This window comes from Cotesia glomerata, linkage group LG2 (assembly GCF_020080835.1).
Source record: "Cotesia glomerata isolate CgM1 linkage group LG2, MPM_Cglom_v2.3, whole genome shotgun sequence".
In the NCBI taxonomy this organism is placed as follows: domain Eukaryota; kingdom Metazoa; phylum Arthropoda; class Insecta; order Hymenoptera; family Braconidae; genus Cotesia; species Cotesia glomerata.
In genome coordinates, this window is record NC_058159.1 from 2,334,294 (window position 1) to 2,356,500 (window position 22,207).

A 22,207-nucleotide genomic window follows, 5' to 3' on the forward strand; every position below is an offset into this window, starting at 1 on the left:
TTAAGAAATGATCCTGTATCTCGTGAACTATTGACATTTTTAAAGATATAAGCTCATCCCGATGTTATACTCATCGAGACCTTTAATTTGAGTACCCACATCAATTTTTCATATATTTTATATATTTATAAATATCATATATATGTAGATATGAAAAATATATCAAAAATGCATGGGGGTACTCAAATGAAAGCTTTTGATGAGTGTAACATCAAGATGAGCTTATATCTTTAAAAATGTCAATAATTAAGAAATGACATTGTATTTTGTCAACTTATGACATTTTTAAAGATATAAGCTCATCCTGATGTTATACTCATCAAGACCTTTCATTGGAGTACCCACATCAATTTTTCATATTTTTATATATATTATATATATGTGTATATGAAAAATATATGAAAATGCATGTGGGTACTCAAATGAAAGCTCTTGATGAGTGTTAGATCAAGATGAGCTTACATCTTAAAAAATGTCAATAATTAAAAAATTACATTTTATCTTGTGAACTATTGACATTTTTAAAGATATAAGCTCATCTCGATGTTACACTCATCAAGACCTTTCATTTGAGTACCCACATCAATTTTTCATATATTTATATATATTATATATATGTATATATGAAAAAAATATCAAAAATGCATGTGGGTACTCAAATGAAAGCTTTTGATGAGTGTACCACCGGGATGAGCTAATATTTTTAAAAACGTCAATATTTAAGAAAGTACAGTGCAATTTAACAAAAGTCATTATTTAATAAAGTTATTATTTTATTAATTATTTTTTTCAGAAACATTCAATTTATTAACAGCTGTTGCAGACGTTTAAACAAAAAGTATTGACGAATTATTGAACCGAATAATTGATAAATAAAATTATTAAGTAATATTTTAAATAAAAAATGAATTAAACACAGTAATAATTAAAACTGAGTATTTATCTGAAAGTGGTGGTATCTAGAGTCAAGCGCGTAAATCACATGGTTAAATAAAACTCTTGGTAAGTACCGACACTCTTTTCACTTAATATCTGACATTATCTCAATTTATTTACATAATTTACATGCTTATTTATTTAAGTACAACAATAATAGTATAAATAAATAAATAAATAAATGAATACAAGCAGTGTTCACTCCAGCACTGGCTAATACTGAATTGTCCATTAATTATTTTAATTAAAATATAAATATAAATAAAAGCCGGGATTTATTATTGAATTTTGGAGGATTTATTATTAATCTTTCGTAAAAAGATCTAATGCGTGGTCCCTGTCTTCAGAAGCCGCTCGAGGCGGAACAATAACGTCAATAGCTGTAAAACTCTCCAAATCTGGTGAACTACTGGTCTGAGGAATAATATCAGCAGGTGAGGGCACGCAGTCAGTAGTTTTGCGTCTGGATTGGGTTGAATCCAGCGGACGCTTCCACCGGAATATTTTTCTCTTCTTGCTGCTGCTGACCGAGCTCTGTCGTCTGACCAAAAATCTCGTCCGTGATTTTTTGGACTTTGAAGCGGCTGCAAAGTTAGACTCCTCGGAAGCTTGCTGCTTTAGAGACTTGTCAGTGTCTGGAAGATGTTCTTGGGAGAACGCCGAGTTGAAGAACCCTTGGAGGTCGTCATTAGGCTCGTCTGAGCCACAACTGACGCTAATGGAAGGTGGAGGACTCTGTAGCGACGAAGATTTGGGTGTTTCGTAGGACAAAGTACTTTCTTGGAGATTCGTTGCACTGGGCCAGGGCTGGACGCTCACTCGGCTCAGCTTTGCTAAAGGAATGAACCGCTTTCGGTTTAGCTCCAGCCACTGGAGCGACCGGGAATTTCTTTTCACCGCCCCTGTAGTATGCTGGCTCCGATCGATTGACAGCTCTGATGCCAGAGACTCTACGGGTTCTGGATTATCCAGCTGAATAATTGTTTCGGTAGTGCTTTCAGTCTTCTTTGGAGTCGCTGAAGGTGACCCAATGATCTGGCTAAAACAAGTGTTTTTAATTTTATTATTTATTATAGTTTAAATCGTTGATATATTGCCATAATATATCATGTTTATGTATTTTTTAGTTTGCCATTGGCATAAATCTTGATTAATCTATATTATTAAGATGTGCCTTTTCAAGGTTTAATATCATTCTTACCAATAGTCAATTTATAATGATAAGTATTTAGGCTGCATTCGAAAATGCTCTATCTCTAGATATATAATTAAGAAATGACCTTGTATCTTGAGAACTATTGATATTTTTAAAGATATAAGCTCATTCCGGTGTTACACTCATCAAGACCTTTCATTTGAGTACCTACATCAATTTTTCATATATTTTATATATTTATATATATTATATATATGTAAATATGAAAAATATATCAAAATGCATGTGGGTACTCAAATGAAAGCTCTTGATCAGTGTAACATCGGGATGAGCTTATATCTTTAAAAATGTCAATAATTAAGAAATGACCTTGTATCTTGTGAACTTTGTGATATTTTTTTAAATATAAGCTCACCCTGACATTACACTCCCTAAGACCTTTCATTTGAATACCCACATCAATTTTTCATATATTTTATATATTTATGTATATGAACATATGAAAAATATATCAAAATGCATGTGGGTACTCAAATGAAAGCTCTTGATGAGTGTAACATCGGGATGAGCTTATATCTTTAAAAATGTCAATAATTAAGAAATAACCTTGTATGTTGTGAACTATTAACATTTTAAAAGATATAAGCTCATCCTGATGTTGCGCTCATCGAAACCTTTCATTTGAGTACCCACATCAATTTTTCATATATTTATATATATTATATATATGTATATATGAAAAATATATAAAAATGCATGTGGGTACTCAAATGAAAGCTCTTGATGAGTGTAATGTCTCGATAAGCTTATATTTTTAACAACGCCAATAGTTAAAATAGTACAGTGCAATTTAACAAAAGTTGAATAAAAACAAATATTTAACATCGTACTGATGCTTACCGCTTATTTGTACCAGGACTTTCATTAGAATTAGTTGCTAAACTAACGGATGATGTTTTAGGTGTCGCGGGATGGGAAGTTTCATCTTCTTCTTCGATAATATCCGGTAAAAACATTGTCTGCTTCTCTTCAGGAACTCTAATTAAATAACAACATACTTATTTATTGCTAATAACTTATTTTTAAAATTATATTTCAGGTCGAAAAAAAAAAAATAAAAAATATTTACGTCATATTGGCAACACTTCCACGATAAGTTTTACGCTTGTAAGCAGCGGCAGCTTCAGTGTAAGGCAAAACAATATTTTCCGAGTCGAAATAAAAATCTTTAACAAGAGGCGGGCACCGGTTCATCAGAGTATCAACTCCCAAGTAAGACACTTTTGTATGACGGTCAATCAGCCAGTTTAGCTCAAAGTCTTCATCATCATCGCCAAAAGGATTTATCAACTGTTCAGCCACCTTTAAAATAAATTATTAATTTAAAGTTAATTATTTATTGCAATAGAATTAAAATTTAAATAAGTTGATACATACTTTAAGCAGGCCCATGTAGAAAAAAAATTGTAGGATGGTAAAAATAGGCAAGTAAGCGTCCAGAGCCATTTGAAAAGGCTTCTTGGAGCCTTCGATGTACTGGCGACCCACTAGAGCCACTACGAAGAAACTGTAGGTCGCGAGAGTCACCACCTGGGTGTAAACGAGGGGTATAGAGACCCAGTCGTAGCTCCAGAGCAACCCGCATTTAGATCTGAACTCGTTGAACTCCTCCATTATTATCTTGAGGCCCTGCGGGTCTGGTAGTCTGTGAGTCCGACGCGATTCTTTCAACAGGTTTATAAACCACGTGCAGGGAATCCAGTAAGTGTTGAATTCCAGACTCGGCACTGACTGAAAGAGCTCTAGTTCAAGAGCAGTCATGAAACCCGAGTCGACGACATGATCCAGGGTCGGGAACCGGCGCTTCACTGCTGAACTTATAGATCGTAACACTAGGATCAATGACAGGTTGAGGTATCGCATCAATGACCTACGTAACATACGCCCGTATTCATCGTTGCCTGTCACGTATAATGCTACCAAGTGCATCACCCTGAAAAAATTATTATTTTGTTAATTTTATTATTCGAAGAATTAAAAAAAAAATTTATTTGAAATTTTTTAAGAAGAAATAAAAATTTTTTTTCAGTGAATTTATTGTTAGAAAAAAATTTTCTAGATTTATAGAATAAAATTTAGAATTTATAATTAAGAAATGATCTTATATCTCGAGAACTATTGAAATTTTTTAAGATATAAGCTCATCCCGATGTTACACTCATTAAGATCTTTCATTTGAGTACCCACATCAATTTTTCATATATTTTATATATTTATGTATATGTATATATGAAAAATATATCAAAAATGCATGTGGGTACTCAAATGAAAGCTTTTAATGAGTGCAACATCAAGATGAGCTTATATCTTTAAAAATGTCAATAATTAAGAATGTATCTGGTATCTTGTGAACTATTGACATTTTTGAAGATATAAGCTCATTCTGATGTTACACTCATTAAGACCTTTCATTTGAGTACCCACATCAATTTTTCATATATTTTATATATTTATGTATATGTATATATGAAAAATATATCAAAAATGCATGTGGGTACTCAAATGAAAGCTTTTAATGAGTGCAACATCAAGATGAGCTTATATCTTTAAAAATGTCAATAATTAAGAATGTATCTGGATCTTGTGAACTATTGACATTTTTGAAGATATAATCTCATTCTGATGTTACACTCATTAAGACCTTTCATTTGAGTACCCACATCAATTCTTCATATATTTTATATATTTATATATATGAATATATGAAAAATATATGAAAATGCATGTGGGTACTCAAATGAAATCTCTTGATGAGTGTAATATCGAGATGAGCTTATATCTTATAAAATGTCAATAATTAAGAAATGACCTTGTATTTTTTAAAATATTGACATTTTTGAAGATATAAGCTCATCCTGACGTTTTACTTACCGAGACCTTTCATTTGAGTACCCACATCAATTTTTCATATATTTTATATATATATATATTATATATATGTATATATGAAAAATATATCAAAAATGTATGTGGGTACTTAAATGAAAGCTCTTGACGAGTGTAACATCGGGATGAGCTTATATTTTTAAAAACGTCAATATTTAAGAAAGTACATTGAAATTTAACAAGTCATTATTTAATAAAGCAAAATTTCATTTATTTAGAGTTCACAAATCGCGGCAGTGACATAGTGACTGCAAAGTTGCTAGTTTTAATAATTTTTTCGTTTATTTTCCATCGATTTACTCAAAAAAAAATATCAATATATAATTTAAAAAAGCATCAAGCATTAAACTGATTTATGTTCAATTTTAATCTATAAAAAAATTTTCTACTCACTTATCAGGCCAAGGAATAGCCATATATTGTTGCCACCATCGTCCAGCAACATAAGCAACATAAAATCCCAGGACGAAACTCAGCGGTATAAGACTAACGAATGTATCACAATAAATAACGATTCTCTCGAAGGCTCTAAAAAAAAAAAAAAAAAAAAAAAAAACCAACATTAGAAACTTTAAAACCAAAGAAAAAATAAAAAAACAAAGTTACCTTTTATGAGCTGTGGTTAAAGCATGTCTATAAATAACAGAAATAATCCCGAAGACAACTAAAAAGAGTAATAACTCTCGATAAATTAATTTGTAAAGAGATCCCCGCCACATAAAAAGAAGCCTGGTGAATCCACCGCTCGTCGAGCTTGCGACCTCGTACTGATACGAAACCGTCATTATTTACAATTATTAATTCTTCTTCACATGATTTATTTTTTCCATCAGAAATAATCCCGAGTTTGGATACTTGGCTCATCGTGCCATTTAATTTAGATTTTTTATTTACACCCCTTGTTGATCCATTTAAATATTAAAATACCCCCCTAACAATTATTTTAATATTATTCTATTTAATAACAATCTATAAGTTTTCTTCTTTTAATATTTTTTACTATTATTTTTGCATAAATATCGCAAACTCTTTGAGCTTTTGTAAAATACAAAACCAAGTGGGAGTCGCTGATATCACGTCATTGTCCTCCTCATCGAGTTTCATTTTCAACCCACTTTTATTCATCAACAAGTAAAACACATAATATCGTTAATATATACCGTCTATAATAACTAGAGTACATATATTTAGCCACTAAATAAATCAATTCACTTGTTCATTTACTATTTTTCACTTAAAAAAAATTTTTTTAACTCCATAAAATAATTATTATTTTAATTAAATAATCACAAGGTTAGTATAATTGCTTTAAAATAGTTGAAGGTTTTTAAAGAGGTAATTTGGCCCAGGCATCAAGAAGAAATACATATATGTATGTATAAATATAAAAAGAGACGAGACTCTCATTAAAGATCAGCCAATGTCGTATTTTTTATTTATTTAAATAAAAATTCAAACCATGTATTTGCCAAAGCACGTGTTGACACAAGAATGCCTGAAGAAATATTTCTTCTTAACTTTTCAAGCAAATAAACAAATAAATAACTAATAATTATTAAAGAAGAAATCTTGATCTTGATCTTTAATTAATAATAAAATTTTTTAATTTTATTTTTTATCCTAGATTAAGGATTGAAAGTATGTAATACAAGGCTTGGCAATCACGCCAGTATTCACACGCTGATAAATATAGCCAGAGGTGCAGACACTGTCTAAGTCTCTAATATAAATATATAAATATAAAAATAAATTATACTGTTGCATATCACACAAATAATAAATAAATATATATGTCAATTTCTGAAGAAACAAGAATTCACTTGCACTTAAATATTATGAGAAGAAATTTTAATAATAAATTTTTAACATTTGTTATGACATTTATGCCAATGTAACTGTTGCTGCTTTAAATATTATTAAATTGAGGAAATTGTTGAGGTATGAAATAATACATTTATCAATCATTTTCAAGTTTACAATAATAAATAGCGATCATTTTTAAATTCCAAATCTAGATCACTGATTTCTTCTTTTAAACTTTTTTTTCATATATGAGTTTTTTAATCACTTAAAATTTGTTTTAAATTGTTAATTTTTGTTATTTATTTCAGGTTTAAATTTAAATATATATTGCAGTGAATAAGTAGAAGACTGTGCAGCGGAGTATTCAAACAACAACTGTCTCCTTCGGGTTTCGATCACTTACCACCTCTCATGATCGTTTTAATCTTTATTCTACATTACATACTCTGCACTATATATTATTACTTACGCTAAGAACACTAGACTTCTCTGGTTAACTAGCAAGTACTTGCTCTATCTCCTATATCTTCTTAGTTAACTGTCGGATGGCAAAATCCCAAAAGTATAAATGTCAAGCTCAAATGGACATCGTGGGTGTCGCAGACTTATGCTAGAAAATAAACAAACAAAGACTACTTTTGCTTTATTGTACTTAATATTTGTCATTAATCATTTTTTATTAATTGTTTATTGTTGGGTAATATCCAATTTGGAAATTCTTATTTTAGAAGGTAATTATAAGTCGATTTTTTAAGCGATTATTGTTACTGGAAGCGAACAATCGCTCCGAGCGGTTTGATTTACTTTGCAAAGGTAATTAAAAGTTGATAAACTTTCATACGAGTTATATTATACTTCTATATTTATATATATGTATATACAGGTAAAGTAGTAAAAATTGATTGGTAAACTCGGGTTTATTCGCTTTTAAAAAAATTTTATATTCAAGATTAATCAATCAAAATTTAATAAGCCGACGGCTGAAATTTTTTTACTTTTTTTTTATTGAAAAAATATACAGATAATTTTTTATAAGTATTTTTTTTACATATTATAATTTTTTTTACATATAATAAGCCGGCGTCTGAATTTTTTATATTTTTTTTTTATTGAAAAAATATACAGATCATTTTTTATAAGTATTTTTTTACATATTGATAAAGTTAGCCGACATTTTTAATTTTTTGATTTTGTTTAATTTATTAAATTAGAACTAAAAAATATTTTTAAAAAATTGCACTTATAGTTTTTAAAGTTTTTTACAAATAAAAAAAATTTTTTTTCATTTTTTTGTAATAATTTTTTATGAAAATAAAGTTAGTCGACATCTAAAAATTTTTTTGATTTTTTTTATTAAAGAATTATTACAAAAAAATTTTTTTCATTTGTTAAAAACTTCAAAAACTACAAGTGCAATTTTTTAAAAATATTTTTTAGTTATAATTTAATAAATTAAGCAAAATAAAAAAATAAAAAATGTCGGCTATATTATTATTGATTAATTTTTTTCATAAAAAAAATTATAAAAATTTTTAGATGTCGGCTAACTTTATTTTCAATCTTTTTACTTGTAATTTAATTGTTGAAAAAATGAAGAAATATTTTTTTTTTTTAATTAATACAAAATTACATGATATTAAAGTTAGCTGTCACTTGACCATTTAAAAATTTTTTTTTAACAAACAAATTTGTTCCGAAAAGTCATTTTTAAAAAATTGCATTTTTAATTTATTAAATTTTTTAAATGTCAATTTTTTATTTAGTAATTTATTCATTAGAAGAATTATTAAAATTATTAAATATCTGTTAAATTAATTTTCGTTAAAATTAATAGTAAATTAAATAGTTAATAAATTTTTTATAACAAAATTGATAATTTTTTTTACAAAAGTGATTTTAAATATTTAATGCTAAAAATGTAAATTTAAATTTTCGCGGGCTTTTGAATTTATTCTTTAGGCCACCAGAGCGCAGAATAGTCGATTGTTATTATTATCATTATTTTTAACCGCACTTGGCACTCGGTTGGCTAGAAATAATAACAAAGAGGTTATTTGATGATTTGTTTATTCAATAAATTCCAAAAATAATATAAGGAATTAATATTACGAAGGTTGAAATATTTAAGTGTCGGTTGTTGTCATCAAGCAATAATTATTGAAAATGAACGAAGACAAGTCCATTGAAATCCAAAAACAAGTGCGCGACAATTCATCTGATTTAAGGACTGAATTTTTGGATATGAAATATTGGGAAGAAAAAATGAAAAAAGCTGAAGCTGAATTAACAAACACCGCTGATGATTCTCACCAGGTAATTTAATTTATGGCATTAAAGTTAGCAGTCACAATCATTTTTTACCAACAAATTATTTTTAAAAAGTTGCATTTTTTATTTTTTAAAATTTCTACATGTCAATTTTTTCTCTTATTATTTTTTACAATAATTTAATTGTTTGAAAAATTATTTAAATTATAAAATACCTGCTAATTTAATTTTAATCTTTTTTTTTAATAATAAATTAAGTTTAGAAAATTATTTTTAAAAAATTATTCTTATAATTTTTTATAGCCTCTAAAGTTAGAAATTTTAAATAAATATTTCTTGCTATAATTTATTAATTAAAAAATTACTATAATAATAGTAATAATTTTAATAAATCAAAGATAGTTAATATTATAAACCAGCTACCCGATCCAAATTGTTGGAGAATGACTAATTTTTCATTATTAATTGTTCACCATAATATTTTATCGGTATGAAGTCTCAATACCGTCAGAGAAAATTTAGGTGACGATAATAATTAAAATTTGTTTAGACAATTATTATTAGAGAAAGATGTTATTTTTTACTCAGTGCAACTTTTTTCAGTGACTGAAAAAATAATTCGGACAGCCCAGACCAGGACTCGAACCTGGATCTTTTGGTTACGCGGCAAATGCTCTACATCTTTCTTTCATCTACATCTTTCATCCAAAAATTACATCTTTCTCTAATAATAATTGTCTAAAAAAATTTTAATTATTATCGTCACCTAAATTTTCTCTGATGGTATTGAGACTTCATACCGATAAAATATTATGGTGAACAATTAATAATGAAAAATTAGTCATTCTCCAACAATTTGGATCGGGTAGCTGGCTTATAATATTAACTATCTTTGATTTAATAAATTTAAAACAAAATAATAATAATAATAATAAAATTATTTAATTACAATTTAATGTTACAGATTTTGCCACCGGTAAGAAAGAAGAAAAGTTCTAGAATAAAATCTAAGACTAAAGAAAATGGAACTAAAGCTAAAAGAATAAAATCTTATGATTATTCTGCTTGGGATAATTTTGACGCGGTAATTATTTTATTTATTTATTAATCAACATACGCCTATCGGCAATATACATCAATAAAGAGTATTTAAAATTAAATAACATTAATTTAAGAGAGAAATTAATTAGAATTTAAAAAGTCTTTGTAATTTATATACAAATGAGCAATTTTTTTTTTTATATTTGACATATATATTATTTTATAAATAATAAATAATAATTATTTTATTTGTAAAATATTCAAATTAAATTTTTTATTTATGGCAATTATTTAGGACAAAGCTTGTGAAGAAATAGAAAAAGAGAATGAATCTGAAGATTCTGGAGATGAAAATCTTAGCAAAGAAGAATTGGAAAAAAAATACGATGAAGCTCTTGTTCAAAAAGTACTTGGGAATAAATATGTTACTGAAAAAAAATGGGATAAAGCAATGGCTTGTTACAATGAAGCTATCAAAATATTTCCTTATGACGCTGTTTTTTATTCCAATCGTGCTCTTTGTCACCTAAAGATGGACAAGTAAATAATATATTATTTATTATTTATTTTATTTGTTACAATGTATGGCATTGGTGACTGCCCTTTACATTTTTTTCTTATATAGATAGATAGATAGATAGATAATAATTTTATTGGATTCTGGAGCCTAGGCTCCCTCAGAACCATCATCAAATATACATTTATAATTAGTGTATGAAGTACAGAGTTTTAGATACATAAAAATAAAATCAAAATAAATATAGTAAATAACAGTAATAACATGTTAATCATGCTTATAAATAATACTTGTGTTATACAAAGCTCAACAACCTTCAATAGCAGTAATAAACGTTCAATATAGCAGATCAATAATTTTGGAAATAATAATCATAGCACAGTCTACGGAATATACTATTAGATATATTAACTGCTTATTTAGCTGACATTTTAATTAATTTTTAAACTGCACTTTTTAGTTTTAACTTTTAATAAAATAAATTTATCAAGTAAATAATATATTTATTTTAAAAATAAGGTAGATAGATAAGAGTTTTATTTGTATCACATTTATGTGTTTTACAAAGCATTAACAGTTAATTAACTTTAAAATTATTTTTGAATATTTTTTAAATATTATAAATAGTATTAAAGTTATCAGTCACTTGACCATTTTTTAATTTTTTTTAATAAATAAATTTACTCCAAAAAATTATTTTAAAAAAATTTGATTTTTAATTTTCTAAAAGTCAATTTTTTTTCTTATTTTCTTTGACTTAATTTATTTCTGAAAAATTATTTTTAAAAATTTGCATTTATAATTTTTAAAAATTTCTACATGTCAATATTTTTTTCTCATTCTTTTTGCCATAATTTATTTGTTAAAAAAAATTCTTAAAATTATAAAATATCTGCTGAATTAATTTTCATATATTATAAACATTATAATTATTTTTCCTTACAAGCTACAGATACAATTTCACTTATTATTATTCTTAAAATATTAGGTATTAGTCTTTGGTAACACATCAATTTTGTGAAAAGATTTTTTTCTGTCTGTCCAGCTTTTTATGTTATTTTAATAATTATTTAATTTTTTTAAATGGGTATACTTAATATATAAAAATGATCATTATTTATTTTTTTTAGCTTGTATTCAGCAGAATCGGATTGTACAGCAGCATTACAGCATGACGAGCATTACGTCAAGGCGTATCATAGACGTGCGACAGCCAGGATGGCCTTAAAACAGTATAAAGAAGCTATAAGTGATTTGGAAAAATTGTTGACGCTGGAAAAAGATAACAAGGAAGTTAAAAAAATGCTTGAGACGGCACGAAAGTATCTTAATAAGTCTGATGTTTCTTTGATGGCTGAAGTCTCTTCGTTAGATAAAAAAAATGACGTTGAGAAAAAAGAAAAAAATAATAAAATTACTGAAAAAACATTTAAAGCTGAAAAAGAAGTCAAAAATAAAATTGAAGAAATTAAAGAAAATAAAATTGAAGTAAAAAAAGAAAATAAAATTGAAGAAAAAAAAGTGCCTGAATCTAAGTCAGTAATTAAATACCGTGAATGGTTACCAATAATTGACAAAGATGTAGATATAATTAAACCTATCAACAAACTACCTCATCAAAGAATAAAAAAACCACTTAAATCTATACCGATAAATATTACCGATTTTACTAAATGGTCTGATGGTAAAGAGTCTTCTCAATCTTCAAAAGTATCTACAGATACAGAGTCATTGAACAAAGTAGTTAATAAAAATAATGAGGCTGAAAATAAAAATATTAAAAATGAAAATAAAATCGAAGTGATTCCTGCAGTCCCACGTACTTCTGTTCAATTCTGCGTCGCTTGGCGGAAGCATAAATCACCAGAGTTTCGCTATAAGTATTTGAAACAATTATCCGCTGACAGTATTCCCACGTTATTTCAAGACTCCATGGAATCTGATACATTCAGTGAAATATTGACCATCTTAAAAACACATTTCATTGATCACGGTGATCCTGTTTATGGTTACTTGAAGTACTTGAGTGAAATAAAGCGGTTCAGAACTCTGATAATGTTTTTGGGAAAAAAAGAAAAAGAAGGTGAGTTATTTATTTATTTAATTAAAAATATACAGAAAGAAAAATTTATTGACTGGAGAGAAAAATTCTTGGTTCATGAAAAAATTCTATTCTTGGTGGAAGTAATTTTGTCTTGATTCAAATTATCATAAATATTTGATACAATACATTTTTATATTTGATCAAGATTTTTAGATACTTTAGGGAACCAGTGCCACTTATTTCAGCTGATAAAAAAATTTTCTCACCTTGAGAAAATTTTTTTCTTAATTATTTGATACTCATTTTATATTATTTTAGCGTGCAATTATACATATTGAATGAAAAAAAAATGATGAAATATTATTTGATCTTCCCATTTGACATGTTAATCAATAAAAATATTAATGAAAATTTACTTCTATCTTTATATTTAATTTTTTGGAGTAAGAGAGAAATTTTCTCAAGACAAGAAAATTTACTTCTATCAAGAACTAAATTTTTTGGAGCAAGAGGCTGAATTTTCTCAAAACAACAAGATTTTCTTGACTTAAATAAATTTTCTTGGATCAAGATACGTATTTCTTAGGGCCAGTTTTTCAATCCGAGATAAAAGTACTGCCAATATAATAATAAAAATAAATAATTCAGCACAGTGATATTGCATACGAGTAGTTCTTCCTGAATTCAGTCACTTATTTTTAATTAAAATAAATAAACATTAGCCGCATGTCATAGAAATATTAATCTCCAACTGTGACAACTTGCTGATTGTAAATAAATAAAATAAAAATTAGGAAAACGGATGACCCTGAAGGCCATCCCTGCAACTTTCCGCTAATTCCATATATAAGTGCTTGAAATTTCACTTGTAACGTTATCGAGCTCTTCGAGCTCCAAATTACAATTTATGTGTTATTTTGAGCTCTTCGAGCTCATATCTTGCGTTTGACATATCTATTATTAATCTATAATTGTGTTAATTAATTTAAAATAATTTAAATGACACAATAAGACATTATTATTATTTTTATGATATGTATATTTATTTTTTATTTAAATAAATGACCAAATTCATGGAGAACTAACTGAGAGCAATATCACGTCGCTAAATTATTTATTTATTTATTTTTTTATTATATTGACAGTACTTTTATCTCGGATAAAATTTTATCCCGGATTGAAAAACTGGCCCTTAAAGCAAGATAATTAATTTTGTTAAAATAAGTAAAATTTCTTGTCAAAAAAAAATTTTTTTTTTTCTCAAGAAAACAATTAGAAAAAAAATATTTTCTTGGCTCAAATGAACCTTTTTTTCTGCGCACACTGATAGAAGGATTTATTTGTACCAAAAAATATTTTTTAATAGTTAACAAATCATTTATCAGAGACCACTTTTTAGTGGTAAACAAATATTTCTTAGTATTTAAAATAATTTGTTGGTATTTAATAAATCTGATATTTATTTATTAAATATTAATAAATCTTTTTGAATACTAAGAAATATTTATTAAGAACTAAAAAGTGATCTCTAATATTATTTATTATTGTGTTTTATTTGCATAACTTTACAGTTTTATACAAGTTTCTTTGTTTTATAATATATAAATATTAGTTAGATGTTAGAAATTAACATTTAAAAATTTTTTTTTAAAAGGTAATAATTATTAAATAAATATTAAATATTTCAAAGATTTTTTAACTATTTTAAACATTTAAAAATATTATTTGTTGATAACACTTAATTTATCCACTTTTCTCATTTTATTTCCAATCTTAAAAGTGATTTCTAATAAATGATTTGTTAAATATTATCAAGAAAATAATTAGGAAATAAATATTTTCTTGGTTCAAATGAATTTTTTTTTCCGTAATTAAAAAATACTAATTTTTTTTCAGTTTTAACAGCTCTATTTGATTACTGCAAATCATCCGAAGGTCGAAGCAACGAGACAATTACTGACCTGCGTAAAAAATACGAACTCTAATATACCTCAACATAAAAAAAAATTTTTTTTCTTTAACAACATTATCTTTGATTTTTTTTTTTTTTACAATTCAATTTAAAAAGATTATTTTCATCATTTATATTTTCAGTTTAAAACACACACAAGTTAAAATAATATTGAACAATTGAGCTGATAAGTATTTAAATTAATTATCAAGTTAAATTATAAGAGTACGAAAGCGCATGTGCAGTGTATATGGTGTTACTGAGTCATTGGTATCTTGAAGCACATTATCGCAGCATTCCTCAAATAAACTACTAATTTAAATAAATTTATCAGTATATATTTAATTTATCTATAAAATTGTGTAAAGTTTAATTATTTTTTATCTTGTATTTTGTAATATTATTATATAGCTGAGCTTAATTATTTTATTCGCCGCATAGAGTCAGGTGGAAAGCTGTTATGTACTAGAGTATTAGTGGGGTGTCCAATAGTAGTAATGTGTAATATATATTTTTTATTACTACTTCGCGGCGTTTAAAGACACTAGTGTAAGTGCAAGTGTTTATCTCTTGACAAGGCGCGTACTCTCATTTACTTCGAATACTCCGAGTGGTAAACACTGATTTAATTGATGTTTTTTTTTTAATTATTTTATTTAAATAACAATGAAATATATTGTCGCACTTGATGTCGGCACTACGACTATTAGGTGTCATATTTTAGATAATAAAGCTGTTACAATTGCTTCTGCTGCTGAAAAGGTATTAAATTTTTTTATTCTATTTATTTTTATACTTAATTGATAAATTATTTATGAAAATAAAATCAGCCAACAGCTGATTATTTTCAGAATTTTTTTTTTTAATTAAATTATTACAAAAAAATTAAAAGAAAAAATTACACATGCAAAAAATTTGAAAAACTATACGTGCAATTTTTTTTAAATATTTTTTTATTTCTTATTCAATTAATAAAAAAAAAATTAAATTTTTTCACTGTCGGCTAATTTTAGTTTCATAATTATTTATTTTTTTATATATTTGAAAATTTTGACTATTTATTTGATTGAAAAATAATTTTTAAAAAATTAAAACAAAAATTTTCATACGTAGAAAATTTTTTAAATTATCTGTGGAATTTTTTAAAAATAGTTTTTTAGTTGTAATTTTTAATTTAAAAAACAATCAAAAATTTTTGAGTGTCGGTTAATTTAATTTTCAAAGTTAGCCGACGTTTTTAATTTTTTGATTTTTTCACATATAGTTCTTTAAATTTTCTACATGTGAAATTTTCTCTTTAAATTTTTTTAAAAATAATTTTCCAATAAAATAAATTACAGAAATTTTCAACTTAATTTTCATAATTAGCCGACATTTTTAATTTTTTTGAATAATTAAATTAGAACAAAAAAATATTTTTTAAAAATTGCACTTACAGTTTTTAAAGTTTTTTAAAAGTGAAAATTTTTTTTTATTTTTTTGTAATGATTTTTTCAATAAAAAAAATTCTAAAAATTTTTAATTGTTTAATTATTTATTTAAAAATTAAACTGCTGAATAATATTATTTTTTGATATCAAAATTTTATTTAAATTATTTAGTGACTTTTTTTTTTTTTTTGCAGAAGTTACAAAATAAAAATGAGTAATCGAAGCAATAAAACGTAACTGTTAAAATTGCTGTTATTACGACATAACAACAATAATAATATTTTTTACCTGTAATTTAAAATTATTAATGAATTTTTTATGTTAAAGGTCGAGTTACTTTATCCAAAAGCCGCGTACGTTGAAATAAATCCGGATCAGCTCTGGGAGTCAATTATTAAAGTTTTAAAAGATGCTGTTGATGGTAATTAAAATTATTTTTTAATAAAAATTTTTATTTTTATTTTTCAATATTTAATTTTTTTTTTTCATTTTAAAATTTTTATTTGCATTTATAATTTGATAAATAAATATAATTATAAAATTTTGCAATACAGATTTTTTTAAATTGATAAGAAATTTTATTGATATTAAAAAAAATCATTTATGATCCATAGTTACATAAACATAGATAATAAATGATAATACTGTACAATCATAATTAATTGGGATCATTATAAATTGCAGCGAGTAAAATAGACGTGAAATTAATAGCGTGTCTTGGAATATCAACCCAACGTAGCAGTTTTATCTCGTGGAACTTTGAAACGGGGAAAAATTACCACAGGTAATTTACACAATATATTATTACGACTTTTTTTTTTTAATAATAATAATAAATTATGAAACAGAATAATAAATAAATAAATATTTGAATTTTACCCAAATTTGTATTAAAAAATTAAAATTAATTGTACGTATTTCATTAGAATAATAACATGGAAGGACTTGAGAGCAGACTCAATGGTACGTGAATGGAATTCATCATTAACAATGAAGAGTTTAAGAATGGGTGCTCATATTCTCTATACATTGTCACGCAATAAAAGATTTCTCGCTGGCAGCGTATTAAAATTGATGAATACTCAGGTATATATTGTTAATTTATTTATTATTTATAATTTATAATAATCATTAGTCACTAAATTTTATTACGCAATAAAAAATCCAGAGCACTAATAAATTCTTAAATTAGTCTTGTAAAAAAAATTATTGAGGTAAAATTAATAAAATTTTACATGAATAAATGAATTAATAAAAATTAACTTAATTAATATTTCAATTTTCAGACGACCTTGCGCTTGATGTGGGTCTTGCAAAATATTCCTGGACTAAGAGAAGCTGCTCAGAGTGGAAAAGCTGTTTTTGGAGGCGTTGATTGCTGGCTTCTTTATAAATTAACTGGTTAATAAATTTTTTAATAATCTATATTATTAAGAGAATAAGAAAAATTTTGTGGTCAGTGTATTTATATGATAAAATAGGTTTTTATGATTGAATTTTGTATCATTAGAAAGGTCTTGTACTTGCGATGCATTCGAAAATGCTCTATCTCTAGATACATAATTAAGAAATTACCTTGTATCTCGTGAACTATTGACATTTTTAAAGATATGAGATCATCCCGATGTTACGCTCATCAAGACCTTTCATTTAAGTACCCACATCAATTTTTCATATATTTATATACATTATATATATATATATATATATATATATATATATATATATATATATATATATATATATATATATATATATATATGTATGAAAAATATATAAAAATGCATGTGGGTACTCAAATGAAAGCTCTTGATGAGTGTAACATCGGGATGAGCTTATATCTTTAAAAATGTCAATAGTTCACGAGATACAAGGTCATTTCTTAATTATTGACATTTTTAAAGATATAAGCTCATCCCGATGTTACACTCATCCAGACCTTTCATTTGAGTACCACATCAATTTTTCATATATATATATATATAAATATATATATATATATATATATATATATATATATATATATATATATATATATATATATATACATATATATTATACATGTATATTTTTCATATATACATATATATATATATATATATATATATATATATATATATATATATATATATATATATATGTATATATATATATATATATATATGTATATATGTATATATGAAAAATATATAAAAATGCATGTGGGTACTCAAATGAAAGCTCTTGATGAGTGTAACATCGGGATGAGCTTATATTTTTTAAAATGTCAATAATTAAGAAATGACCTTGTATCTCGTGAACTATTGACATTTTTAAAGATATTAGCTCATCCCGATGTTACACTCATCGAGACCTTTCATTTGAGTACCCACATCAATTTTTCATATATTTATATATATTATATATGTATATATGTATATATGTATATATGAAAAATATATAAAAATGCATGTGGGTACTCAAATGAAAGCTCTTGATGAGTGTAACATCGGGATGAGCTTATATCTTTAAAAACGTCATTACATTAAATTAAATATTTAATGTAATTACTTTATATTAAATATTTAATGAACTAATTTAATAAATTTTAGGCAAACACATAACCGATGTATCAAACGCCTCAGCAACGGGACTGTACGACCCATTTACGATGAGCTGGGCGCAATGGGCGATGAATTTATTTAAAATACCCTCGACGATGTTCCCAAAAGTCGTTGACAATGCAGGAGATTTCGGTACTATTCCAAAAGATATTTTAGGTGTATCAATACCTATTCGATGTTGTGTATGTATTATTTATCAGAATTATTCAGAAGATAATTTACTCAGTTATTGTTTATTGCAGATGGCTGACCAAGCGGCTTCGTTATTCGGGTCAACTTGTTTCGAGCCAGGTGATCTTAAAGTAACTATGGGAACCGGTAGTTTTTTAAATGTCAATACCGGCAAAGAGCCTCACGCGTCAGTTGCTGGGCTGTATCCTCTGGTGGCCTGGAAAATAAATTCTGAGATTGTTTATATGGCTGAGGGGGCTTCCAGTGATACTGGAACTGTTATCGAATGGATTAAATCGATAGGTAATTACTAATTAGCTTATATAATTACTAATTAGCTTATATAATTTATTTTCGTGAATTTACATTATTTAATATTTCATACAGGCATTATTAAGGATCCAAGTGAAATGTCTGAGTTGGCAAATTCTATTGAAGGTTCTGATATTTATTTTGTACCTGCATTTAGTGGATTACAAGTGAGTTATTTTTGAAAATAATTAAAAAATAAATTTGATTAGTTAATAAATAAACTAGCAACCTTTCAGTCCTAGCAACCTAGTAATTAATTTACTAATTTATCAAAATTTTATTAATTGAATACTAGCAAGCTTGTAGTCATTATTTGACTGTCGTGACTTGTGAACTATAAAAAAATTAAATTTTGCTTTATTAAATAATGAATTTTGTTAAATTGCATTGTACTTTTTTAAATATTGACGTTTTTAAAGATATAAGCTCATTTCGATGTTACACTTATCAAGAGCTTTCATTTGAGTACCTACATGCATTTTGACGTACTTGTCATAGATTTGCGCTCTTAAATGACTTTTATAATTTGCCTTAAATTTTACCAAAACAATCTTGTTACTAATTATCAAATAATTATTTACACCTGGTGCTGTCAAACTAACTTAGTGGCTGTATAACAGCATCACTTGGCAAAATATCAACTTAATAGTGTTAATTATGTGCAATTGCTACAACTTTTATAATTATTATTAATATTATTATTTTTTCTTTTTAATTTTATCAATTACTATTTTTTTTATTATATTTTTTACCAAATGTACAGTCTGTTCTACAAACTTTGTTACATTTTTGTTTATATAGACAATCTCATATACTTATCAAGAACTCAATAAGGGATTTATCAATTACTATTATTTTTTTTTATGGTTTGCAATTGCTAACACATCAATGGTCTACTTTTTTAGCAATCTATCTATTAAATTTATAATTAATATTAATATTTATAATATAGAATATTTATAATTAATACTAATATTAATATTCTATTAAATATGAAATCACTATGCTAGCTATAAGTCATTTTGTTATAAATCAAAATTTTTTTTTTTTTTTTTTATCTACTAACTGTTGTATTATTAACCCTGTTAATGACCCCTAGGCTGTTGGGTTTGTTTATTTAAATAAATAAATATATACATATATATAAATATATAAAATATATGAAAAATGATGTGAGTACTCAAATAAAAGGTCTCGTTAAGTTTAACATCGGGGTGAGCTTATATCTTTAAAAATTTCAATAGTTCTCAAGATACAAGGTCATTTCTTAATTATGTATTTAGAGATAGAGTATTTTTGAATGCAGCTTAAATACTTAATAATATAGATTATTAAATTATTTTTTACATTATAATAGGCACCAATAAATGACCAAGCAGCGGCTACAGGGCTAATTGGGCTAAAACCAACTTCAGGACGTGCTCATATTGTACGATCAGTACTGGAAGGCTTAGTATTTCGTATTCTACTTTTGTACGATTCATTATGCACAGAAACTAGTCGTAACTACAATAGCATTAGGTAAAAATATATTTTTGTAACTTGAATGAATTATCAGAAATAATGAGGTTGACAAACTAACGTTAGTATCAAAACAACATTTAAATTCTCATTGTTTTTAATTTATTCAGATCTTTTATTTATAGACTATAAATTATTATTTTTTTATTCAGGGTAGATGGAGGAGTATCCCAGAGTGATTTTATATTACAATTATTGGCTGACCTCACTGGTTTGCCTGTCGAGCGGGCGATGAGTCCCGAAATGTCTATACTCGGCGTTGCTTTTCTTTCCGGTCTTCAGTGTGGTAACTGTCTTTAAATTATTTTTATTTTTATTTTTATCTAGATGTTTACCTTGGTATATTTATTTTTTTTAGGTATTTGGGAGACTCGCGAAGAAGTGTGTAAATTAAGACAAGTTGATAGGGTTTTTCAGCCAGATATAAAACGAGGCAAGAATTATTTATCAGTAGTTCATCAATGGAAACTTGCTGTACAGCGATTCAAAAATTGGTATTAATTTTTGCGATCCATTTTTAAGTTTCTTTATTTTTTTAAAATAATTTTTTATAATTAATTGTTATTCATAGTCGTTAGTTTTTTATTTTGCTTATTTTTGGTCATAAAAAAATTTTTTTTTTATTTATAAATTTTTTTAAACTTTAGAAATTACATTTTTTTTATCTACAATTATAATTAATATTTAAATATATATTCATCATCCAAATATGCAGATTTTTTAATTTTCAAATATCAAAATAAAAAATTTTTATATGAAAAAAAAAATATTGAAAAAAATAATTTAAAAATTTTTATGTAAAAAAAAATATATACCAAAATTTTTATATAAAAAAAAAAATACATTAAGATTTTTATATAAAAAAAAAAAACATTAAAAAAATATATTAAAATTTTTTTATAAAAAAAAAAAACATTAAAAAAAATATTAAAATTTTTATATAGAAAAAAATATTGAAAAAAATAATTTTTTAATTTTTATATAAAAAATAATATTAAAATTATTGTTTAAAAAATAATATTTTAAACTTCTTATAAAAAAAAAAAAATATTGAAAAAAATAATTTTTAAAATTTTTATACAAAAAATAATATTAAAATTATTGTTTAAAAAAAAATATTTTAAACTTTTTATATTAACAAAAAAAAGTGACCAAAAATATTTAAAGTTGCCAAATATGATCCTTTAAAAATAAATAAAAATTCCATAATAATTAATTAAAAAAAATGGATCGTAAAAATAAAAAATAACGATAAAGTACCTGGTTAAAAAAGAATTGACCCAGGTGGTCTATATAATGTGTAATTTAAATAACAAATTTATATATTTATACACAACAAACATATATATATTTTTCAATAATTTTTACAATGTGATTTTCAGTGCCTTAAAGCAATAAGATTGACTCAAAGCTAGAATAAGATTTAAAGCGAAGAAATAAATTATTAAAAAATAATCAGTATAGTTATTTTAAGGTAAAAAAAAAATTAAAAAAATATCTAAGATCGA

General features: G+C 25.4%; 4 protein-coding genes across 5 annotated transcripts in view; 3 read left to right on the forward strand and 1 right to left on the reverse strand.

Annotated features, from left to right (window-relative positions):
* The window catches only part of LOC123259160 (putative leucine-rich repeat-containing protein DDB_G0290503), a 24,992-nt gene extending 21,866 nt beyond the window's left edge, over nucleotides 1-3,126 (forward strand). For both annotated transcript variants that reach the window (XM_044719452.1, XM_044719451.1), the window contains exons 10-11: nucleotides 794-1,002; nucleotides 3,054-3,126. In XM_044719452.1, the coding sequence (XP_044575387.1) occupies nucleotides 794-845 (52 nt within the window). In that variant the 3' untranslated portion in view covers nucleotides 846-1,002; nucleotides 3,054-3,126. The remainder of the gene's footprint in view (nucleotides 1-793; nucleotides 1,003-3,053) is intronic.
* Nucleotides 1,019-7,072, reverse strand: LOC123259169 (bestrophin-4-like). The gene is made up of 6 exons (XM_044719472.1): nucleotides 5,645-7,072; nucleotides 5,432-5,566; nucleotides 3,530-4,085; nucleotides 3,222-3,454; nucleotides 2,993-3,130; nucleotides 1,019-1,975 (listed from the first exon to the last, which is right to left on the reverse strand). Exons 1-6 carry the CDS (start codon nucleotides 5,821-5,823, stop codon nucleotides 1,240-1,242), a joined length of 1,977 nt encoding a protein of 658 aa, XP_044575407.1. The 5' UTR covers nucleotides 5,824-7,072; the 3' UTR covers nucleotides 1,019-1,239.
* Nucleotides 7,073-8,844: 1,772 nt separating this feature from the next.
* On the forward strand, nucleotides 8,845-14,988 carry LOC123259179 (RNA polymerase II-associated protein 3). Its single transcript, XM_044719502.1, has 5 exons — nucleotides 8,845-9,154; nucleotides 10,074-10,193; nucleotides 10,446-10,690; nucleotides 11,798-12,750; nucleotides 14,608-14,988. The coding sequence occupies exons 1-5, from the start codon at nucleotides 9,005-9,007 to the stop codon at nucleotides 14,694-14,696; spliced, it is 1,557 nt and encodes a 518-aa protein (XP_044575437.1). The 5' UTR covers nucleotides 8,845-9,004; the 3' UTR covers nucleotides 14,697-14,988.
* A 45-nt stretch (nucleotides 14,989-15,033) lies between these two features.
* On the forward strand, nucleotides 15,034-22,154 carry LOC123259180 (putative glycerol kinase 5). The gene is made up of 12 exons (XM_044719503.1): nucleotides 15,034-15,424; nucleotides 16,420-16,513; nucleotides 16,777-16,876; nucleotides 17,019-17,178; nucleotides 17,379-17,493; nucleotides 18,684-18,877; nucleotides 18,938-19,169; nucleotides 19,254-19,345; nucleotides 20,536-20,699; nucleotides 20,852-20,985; nucleotides 21,058-21,193; nucleotides 22,082-22,154. The coding sequence occupies exons 1-12, from the start codon at nucleotides 15,329-15,331 to the stop codon at nucleotides 22,095-22,097; spliced, it is 1,533 nt and encodes a 510-aa protein (XP_044575438.1). The 5' UTR covers nucleotides 15,034-15,328; the 3' UTR covers nucleotides 22,098-22,154.
* The last annotated feature ends 53 nt before the right edge of the window (nucleotides 22,155-22,207 follow it).